Here is a 9,254-nt window from a genome sequence, read left to right on the forward strand (position 1 = left end):
GTAACATTTGTTACCGACATAATGTGTACCGATATTTTTGTCAACTTTGGCCGTCACTATATAATTGATGCATGTACTTTGCCTTAATGAATGGTGTTGTTGAATATCCAACTACACCTTACCTACTCCGTTTCCATACTTGTTAATATTCAGGTATGTTCGGCAATTTAAACAATTTTTACCTAATTTTGTGTGATATCAATTGAAGGGATGTTTACAAAAACAACATAACTGACTACACTGGTTGATACCTGAAACGATTAACAATGTTCTTAAAAAAGTGTCAACCGCTCTAAGCAATTATGTTGTTTTTGTAAACATCCCTTCAATTAGAAAAGTATGTATAGACGATCCTTTCTTCATGTTCTAATGAAACTGGAGTCCGTCTAAGCTAATTTTGCACCAATTTGAATAGACAAAGTGAGGGGGTTCATAGAAATTTTACATTTATGATGACATTGCCACAATTTGTCATTGCAAATCCATGCAGGGTTAGCTTGGTCCGACTATACACCGTTGCAGTGCAATATTATTCAATTTATTGCTTACTGTAATTCAGGCTCATTCCAATTACAATAGTAATTAAAATGTGAGTCGTAATCGGATATTGTGAAAGTATTTAGAGTCAAGACGGAATCAGTGGCTCAGCTCGAACAGTGGCTCAGTTGCCCAAATATCGCCTCTCTAGTTTAAATTAGGTTGAGTGAGCCACTGCCGCCCGGCCTCTTTTACCGAGCCACTGTTCCCTCCTTGACCGTCAACTTGTGTTTAAAATGCCGAATAAACCATTCTTCAACAGTGTTATGTCTAGGGTTGTAGCATGTCACAGCACTGTAGCAGGCTTCCCACTGGCCCAGACACCTCGGAATGCGATTATTTAAGATAGCTGCAACTTGGCTGGGGCACTACCCCGCCTACCCTACCCTATGGTTGACTTTTACGATTCCATATTTGAATCAGAATGTTGATTGTGAAATTGACTTTTTTTTAATGTTTCTTGAATTACAATAGTCGCTAAATATGTTTTTTGCCTATTTATTGCAACATTTCAAAATGTTGTTTAATGACTTAAGAATATACAGTCTGACAAAAAGTAGAAATTAAAAAGTGGCAATACTGTAGTGTCGTCCCGTTTTCGTATATAAATTGGTTTGAAAGGGACGACACTACAGTATTGTCACTTTTTAATTTCTACTCTTTTTTGTCAGTCTATTTTGTTTGATATCAAAAAAGGAAATTGAGTTTTATTCTGCTTCATATATTTTGGGATATTGTTAAAGTCAAGGTGGTGTCAGCTAACTTAAACCCTATAATTATTACCTATTAACTAGTTACTATGAAAGCTGATGATAAGACTAAGTAACATTTTACCTAAATTGCTTTAATTTTAATAATTAGTATTTACCTATTATAAGAATGCGATGTAGTGTTGGAATATATTTTTTTATTAAATGATAGAAGTCCAAAACTTGGCCAAACTTGTCCAAAAAGTACAATTGACTTAAAATTTAGTAATAAAAACATCGTTGTTTAAAACACACTTTTTATAAAAGTGGTTTTAAAAAACATTGGACTTGAAACTAGTGTTATTAAATAAAGAAAGTAGGTACCAGTAAAAACATGAATACCAGATAGCGTAAACACCCCAGTAATCGACATGTTAAGACTCAATATTCAACACTTTGTTGGCAACTTTATTGCTATGACATTATGATAAAAAATGTCGATTATTGGAGCTGTGTCGGGCGCTGGAGCCTACGTTAATCAGATTTACTTATTAAAAAAGTATATTTCAACACATTTATTTATAAATCTTCTTCCTTCACTTTATTACGGCATATCACGCATTAGACAACTAGCTCGGACCGTACTCATAGTCAATTAGAATTCTAAGACACTAATTGTTAACTTTATTTAACAATAAGCATGTATTATTTATATTGTCAATATACACGAAGAAATCCAATAATGCTGACAATTTTTACAAATTGCGCTCCAGTATTTTTTCTTGTGTATTGTCGTAACATTTTAAACATTTTTTTTAAATAATACCATCTAATAATTATGTTGCAAATCTTAGAAAATATTTTTACGACGGTTGAAGAAGTTTTGAAATAAAATGCTTTATCGACAAAACTATCGACAAAAAGCGGAGCGTCACTAAGCCACTCAACTAGCCAAGCAACTCAAAAATATTTCTCAACATATATTATGGATGGTGTATTAAAGTTTTTTTTTTCTAAATTGGTTATAACTCTTGCACTTCCTAAAGCTACGCTTCCGCGACTAACCGAAATCTAACCGCTCCGAAGGCTGGGGTCTCTATTCATAGGACCATGGAAACTGAGGCAACATCACCCTTAATATACTTAAATACAATTTGCTTTCTGACCCTTCAACAGGCATATGTGAGCTTACCACAAAATATTAGGTTAAATAAAATCAGATTTAAGATTAGAATTAATGTCTCTATCTCCATACCGTCAGAGGCTTCAGCCGACTCCAAACGCAATGTGGCCTGTCTGTTTAATTTTTCTCATGTTATTCTATGGTTCAACAATAAATGTGCTGTACACCTTAAATGTCAGGTTTATCAATATTTACCAATTCTAAACGCATTAGAATATAAATACGATCAAAAGGACCTCATGGTCATATGCCTGAAATTATGATCTTGTGCTTTAACAAAAGATTATTCCATTATTTTTGTGAGACTTCTGCGTCATGAGGTCTAAAAACTTGTATCTTATAGAAGTAATTTCATTGTAAGGGTGCAATCGCATTTATCGGCTTCAGCCGATGGTAATTCGTTCGTCACAGGCCGATATTGGGTCACGTCTTCCGAGCCGAAGTGAGGCTGAACCGAGATACGATTAAGTCTGCAACGATTTTCAAGGCATACGCAGTGCAAGTGTTATATTTATACGTCATAATTTCATAGCAGTTTGACGTTTAAAATAACACTTGCACTGCGTGTGCTATCAAAATCGTCAAAGACTTATCTCGGTCTGACTCTATCGCTCCTATAACATAGACAATATGGATCTTTTCTTATAGGCTCAAGCCGATTTGTAGTTTACTAATGCGGAGTCTCATTAAATTGGTAAATATTGGTATAAACCAGCAGTGTGTCGATGTTAAATGTTTCTAATTTTCTTTTAATTTCTTTGTCTTCTAGAATGGGCAATGTGTACGTTTTCGTTGTATAAGTGTAACTTTGTTGTATGATAAAACAATTCCAATCAATGTTAAAATAAAACTCAACTGTTTAGTTGCATATATCGCTTTAAAAAAATAGGAAAGGCTATGAACTAAACTGTACTTATAAATTTGTCATTAATACGTGCTTAGTGAAAAACAAAGTTATGGGTGCAGTTTTTTTGAGCTTCGATACAATAAAAAAAATGTAAGCTGGCGGTTTGGTTGGATGCGGGAAAAATGCTTTTATGCTGACAATAAATCAGTGCAGTATTATTTAATCGAATATTACCACAATCTACATTGGCTTCAAACCTAAGGTAAAAAAATGTTTTTGTCAAATATTGAGAAGTGCCATAATTATAAAAATATTGTTATATAATTGCATTTTCATTTTATTCATCCCTTTCCATTTTTGAATACAAAATTACAATCAAAATAAAAAACACTATAATTAGATAACTTATTAATGACAGCGCCATCTCTTAAGTGTTACCTATAATTACTAGAATAATCGAATTTATTATCGATAACTTACACATCCCTAAGCACAAAAAAGGTATTTGCATTATATTGCCTAATGTAAAGTTTGAGAATATATAAGTCAGATCTTAAACTTAGAAATATTTATTAACCCTTTGGCTGAAAAACAATGATATATTATAACTCAAGATATGTTAAGGCGTTCCGAAATTGAAGCGCTTACCTTGTGACAAATTGTACAAGTTACCTTTAGTCGCACTTGGGCAAGCGAGATATGTGCACGTGCTAACGAGCTCTCGCTCACCGACAGAGAAAGAGACAAGCTCATTTCTAACAACGAGTATGACAAAGATGAATGGAACGCGAAATTTAATTAAAAAAATAAAGATTTCTTCGTAGGTATAGAAATAAAAATGGAAGTATTTTTGGTCCTCCTTATGTATGAGTATAACCTATCTGCCTACAAGGTTTGGTAGTAAGGTAGGTGTGGCATTCGAAGGGTTAACCAAACGGACTTGGTATAGGATTATCAATCTTCTCGAAGGGGTAATGAGGGTGGTTTTGCCAGAAGGACGGCAACGTGAACCTCGTGTTGGTGTTTAACGTGTTAATTCGTTGTATTTCGTCCTTCTCTAGCTTGAAGTCGAATATGTTGATGTTCTCTTCTAACCGCTTCGGTTTTACTGTTTTTGGAATGGGGACTATGTTTCTATCCACCTGGAAACAAATTCAAATAGGATTATTAGAAGTATCAGAACAAAATAAATTATTTTCAGAAAATATTTTAATTTGTTTTTATTTCAAGTAGAAACAATAAAAAAAAACAAGTAAGAATAGGATTATTTACTTTACTTAATTAAAATTATACAATAATTATAGAGCAACACTTTGCTCTTAAAATATGTTTTATCCATCAACGGAATATATTTATTACCTATAGCAGAAGCACTCTGTACAGTCTGCGTCATATATTAGTAGGTAGCATCCAAAGTACACCATATTATTTGTATGGCGTAATATATGTATGAAAAACAGCGGAAACTATTTTGTTTCAATCAATAGTCCTCGTGATTCTGATTCGAAATAACCCAAAAGATGTTACTTTTTCAAAAATAAGTGTATTATTTTACTTTTTTTGAAAAAGCAACAACTTTTGGGTTATTCTGAAAACCCCCGTACACTATAAGTACTCGTATTCCACGTTTATCAAAAGTCCTATAGAAGTGGTATACGCGTGCCTCCGTGAGGGCCAAACATACGCAATGCGACTCTATGATTGGTCGAATTTATTTGTTGCCCACCATAACAAATACTAAATTTACGGGGGGGGGGGGGGATAAAAAAAACCGGGCAAGTGCGAGTCGGACTCGCACACGAAGGGTTCCGTACCATTATCTATAAAAACGGTCACCCATCCAAGTACTGACCCCGCCCGACGTTGCTTAACTTCGGTCAAAAATCACGTTTGTTGTATGGGAGCCCCACTTAAATCTTTATTTTATTCTGTTTTTAGTATTTGTTGTTATAGCGGGCACAGAAATATATCATCTGTGAACATTTCAGCTGTCTAGCTATCACAGATCACAAGATACAGCCTGGTGACAGACGGACGGACGGACGGACAGCGGAGTCTTAGTAATAGGGTTCCGTTTTACCCTTTGGGTACGGAACCCTAAAAAAGTGAGACTGTGCCAAGGTCAAACAATAATAACGCGTTCTGCTACTCCTACTGAAAGATACATAAGACTATCCCGTTCGGTCATTTCCCCCCCCCCCCTTTCATGCCAGATCCAATTAAGTATATACTTTATGCACTCACCAGCCACCGCAATATGACCTGAGCCTCAGTCTTCCCATACTTCTTGGCTAGCTCCTGCAGCACGCCCTCCGTCCTCGGCGCGGGGGCTCCGAAGCGGGCCACGAGCGCCCCGAGCGGGCTGTACCCCATCACCACCAGGCCGCGCGCGAGGGCGTACGACACTAGTGAGGTTTGGGGGAGCTGCGGGTGGACCTGGGACATACAGTGGCACATTAACTACCACAGAATAAATAATAGTACTACCAAGTACTACCGTACAGAAAGGATCGATTCCTGCAAAACCGAAGTTTGACAACGATTCTGGGACGAAACATGCTATCCCTCTCTAATGTATGGCACTATCCCTTTCGGCTATTTAGGGTTGTCAAAATTCAAGTCTATCTTATATGTGGTCGTGCACGCAAAAGGACGTCAAGTTGTGTCAACCCTAATAATTGCTCGGAGCAATGCTGAGCGGAACGGAGCCGAATTTTCCCGAAAGGAGGAGTGTCTCCCCACTGACATTACATAATACAGTAGAACCTCAATTATCAAAATTCTAATTATACGAACTCTGACTTTAATTTGACCGAACCCTCCATTATTCGAACTTCATCGCAGTATTTTTTACATAGGAGGCAAACGAGCAGACGAATCGCCTGATGGTAACCTGCAACTCTAGAAGGGTTGCAAGCTTAGAGGATATAACCAAATGGAGACGCCTTGTCTGTAATTTTCGGTACAAAACAGTCTGCCGATTTTTGCGGGGCAGGGGCACGTCAAATGTATACGTAACGTAAAAATAGCCATGTCAGATAAACGTCAGTCCATACAATGTGTTTGACCATCGGCCGCCTATTTTCGACAGAGGGGAACGCCTGTTAATGAATCTTCCGTTTGGTTATATCCTCTAAGGTTGCAAGTGTGTCACCTCCTGAGACGCTGCGTACATTTTTTGTGAATGTTTTGTATTAGGTACCTAGATTATTTGATAAAAAAAAAACAAATCATTGATAGCGCATTTCACTCCGTCAATGACGCCTACGTCCTTGGCTACTCTAGCGCTACTCTGGAGAGATTTGGAACTATTATTTACAGCTGCACACTTTTACAACTGTTCTACCATAAGGGTTCCAAATTCAAAAACCTCAATTTGCAGCACACTGGGTTTGACGCTGCTCTCATTGAGCAGCCGTTCCAGCTGTCCCTGGTTGAAGTTGGAGACGCCGATGGACTTGACGAGGCCCAGGCGGCGCGCGTCTTCCATTCCTCGCCAGGTCTCCATGAAGTCCACGTCTGAGTAACTGTAGTCCTCCTGATATATTTAGATAAAGAATTTATATTTAGATAAATAATAAGAATTTATATTTATTTTTATTTTATTTTTTAATAATACATATGTTCACGTTTCACGATATGCATAGGAATTTCATGATCTCCCTGATTTTATGATCGGCCGCCGACATTAACACCGTCATCGACTCACATTCAATCCAATGGGCCAGTGCATGAGATAAAGGTCCACATAGTGGAGTCCTGTGGCGTTGAGGGACTGCTGCAGGGCCGCGGACACCTGCTCCCGTTTATGGTGGGTGTTCCACAACTGAAATTATTAAAATTGATAAATTTATTTATTAACATTTTTATAACATAATAAAAACACTAAAAACTTACAAGTTAATTAAGACAAGTTATTACTCATAAAGGTATCAATTGCCATTAAGTATGTAAAGAGGCTACTCATAGATACCGATTAGTAGAGTGACAAGGATTTTAGGATAAAATAGATCTCAAAATTAAAATTATGATTAAAAAAAACAAGTTTGATCCATGTAATTACGACTTCAACGTAATCTAGGTACATCATTTACTGATGAGTTACAAAAAAATGTTCCTGATCAGGATCACCGATTAAAAATCATCGTGTACCGTAAAACGGGGTGAGTAGGTTTCGCGGGGAGAGGTGGATTATGAATGGGGAGAGAAGGTTTGAGAGGGGGGTGAGAAGGGATTTTAAGGCTACTGCTACAAAAATAATTTATTCCAATTTAAAATGGAGCTATAGTAATACGCATAATAAAAAAAAATCGATCCAACAATCTTCCAAAATCACCTTTGTATGAAAACCCCTCTCACCCCAAATACGAGGCACTACGGGGTGAGGTGGGGTTTCCTCTTTATCGTCAAAGTTATGAAATGGAACTACCCAAAATAAAATAAAAACTAAAATACAAACGTCCGGAACACTTATTATATGCACCATTCAGTTTTCATATGTAAAAATAAAATGTTATCGAGGTTTGAATTTCAGTTTTGACCCTACTCACCCCATTTTACGGTATAGAGGCGACTAAATTTATTTTCGGAACGAACATGGTTAGTATTGTATTGTACCTTAGTGGTGACGAATATATCACTCCTCTTCACTCCCTCCCTGAGCTTGGCCGCTATCCCCTCCCCCACCTCCGCCTCCGTGCCGTACACGGCCGCCGTGTCAAAATGGCGGTAACCCACGTCGATGGAGCGGGAAATCACGTCGCGGAGCTGGTGGTCTTCGGGCCGGATTATACCGTGCTGCGGAACAAATTAATGTAGTTTAGCGTGGTTTAGCAAAGAAAAATAAATTGCTTCCTTAGTGAGAGTGTTCCTTACTTAGCAGATATAAAACATCGAAAAGTTATTTAAAATGCGTTAAATGCGAGTTGATATTGATACGTTAATGAATATAATCACAGACTTTTGGTCCGGTTATTGCATTTTCTACTGGTGTCTGCCGGGCTAGCACATGATTGGCACGACAGTATCTCGCTGCGAGATAAGACTACCCCTCCCTCTTTAATTAACATAGAAAAAGTATAGCGAGATACTGTCGCGCGTGTGTCGCGCTAATCATGTGCTAGGCCTACTGTGACGTATTAGGTACGTACCTTGTTGAAGCCGAGATAGGTGCCAAGCGCCAACGTCGGCATTTCCCGGCCATCGTTTGGCTTATCTCTTGGCTCTACTGGCAGACAACCAAACTCTAGTACCTAAGTGGCATCAGTGACGTACGTACCTCGTTGAAGCAGAGATAGGTGCCGAGCGCCAAAGCCGGCATTTCCCGGCCATCGTTTGGCTTATCTCTTGGCTCTACTGGCAGACAACCCTAGTAAGTTGCTTCAGTGACGTACGTACCTCGTTGAAGCCGAGATAGGTGCCGAGCGCCAAAGCCGGCATTTCCCGGCCATCGTTCGGTTTAACCTTTGGCTCTACTGGTAGCTGATAACTCTATGTGCGTGGCGTAAGTGGCGTCGGTGGCGTACGTACCTCGTTGAAGCCGAGATAGGTGCCAAGCGCCAACGCCGGCATCTCCCGGCCATCGTTCAGTTTCACTTTTGGCAACTCCACACTGGTAGCTAACTGAAAACAATAAGAAAATCTGATTAAAGGATGACTCACGTTAGACCGGGCCGGGGCCGGGCCGGAGCCTCCGGCGATTCGTTTTCTATGGAAAGCACCACGTGATCACCGATCAGCAGAGACAGCCGTCATGGAAAATGACATGTCAGACGCCTCGGCCCAGGCACGGCCCGGTCTAGCGTGAGTCATCCTTTACTTGCCAATCGTGACTGTCAAACTCTGTCAAAAGGTAGACAAGTAGCTATTTAGATCTTATTACCTAAAATGTAATCTTGGTAATATCTCAGCAACAAGATGAAACAAATGTCTGTGACATAAGATATGACTAAAGATAAGTATGCAAGACATGTAGAGATGCACTGGATGCAATAATGCA

The 9,254-nt window shown here is 38.6% G+C and overlaps 1 protein-coding gene across 2 annotated transcripts; it reads right to left on the bottom strand.

Annotated features, from left to right (window-relative positions):
- Positions 1-3,864: 3,864 nt before the first annotated feature.
- Positions 3,865-8,875, bottom strand: LOC134802786 (aldo-keto reductase AKR2E4-like). Of its 2 annotated transcripts, none has more exons than XM_063775494.1 (6): positions 8,786-8,875; positions 7,874-8,053; positions 6,966-7,082; positions 6,627-6,794; positions 5,501-5,692; positions 3,865-4,398 (listed from the first exon to the last, which is right to left on the bottom strand). In XM_063775494.1, exons 1-6 carry the CDS (start codon positions 8,825-8,827, stop codon positions 4,183-4,185), a joined length of 915 nt encoding a protein of 304 aa, XP_063631564.1. In that variant the 5' UTR covers positions 8,828-8,875; the 3' UTR covers positions 3,865-4,182. The 2 variants fall into 2 exon arrangements, with proteins under 2 accessions (XP_063631564.1, XP_063631565.1); XM_063775495.1 differs by lacking the exon at positions 8,786-8,875 and adding an exon at positions 8,654-8,720.
- Between the last annotated feature and the right edge of the window lie 379 nt (positions 8,876-9,254).

Source organism: Cydia splendana, chromosome 25 (assembly GCF_910591565.1).
Source record: "Cydia splendana chromosome 25, ilCydSple1.2, whole genome shotgun sequence".
NCBI classification, from domain to species: domain Eukaryota; kingdom Metazoa; phylum Arthropoda; class Insecta; order Lepidoptera; family Tortricidae; genus Cydia; species Cydia splendana.

Excerpts from the sequence above, each read along its gene's own strand:
- LOC134802786 (XM_063775494.1), bottom strand. The coding sequence starts at position 8,827 with ATGCCGGCGTTGGCGCTTGGCACCTATCTCGGCTTCAACGAG. Across the intron at positions 7,083-7,873 it reads ATATATTCGTCACCACTAAG|TTGTGGAACACCCACCATAA; the intron begins GTACAATACAAT and ends TAATAATTTCAG. Across the intron at positions 4,399-5,500 it reads AGGTCATATTGCGGTGGCTG|GTGGATAGAAACATAGTCCC; the intron begins GTGAGTGCATAA and ends ATTTGTTTCCAG.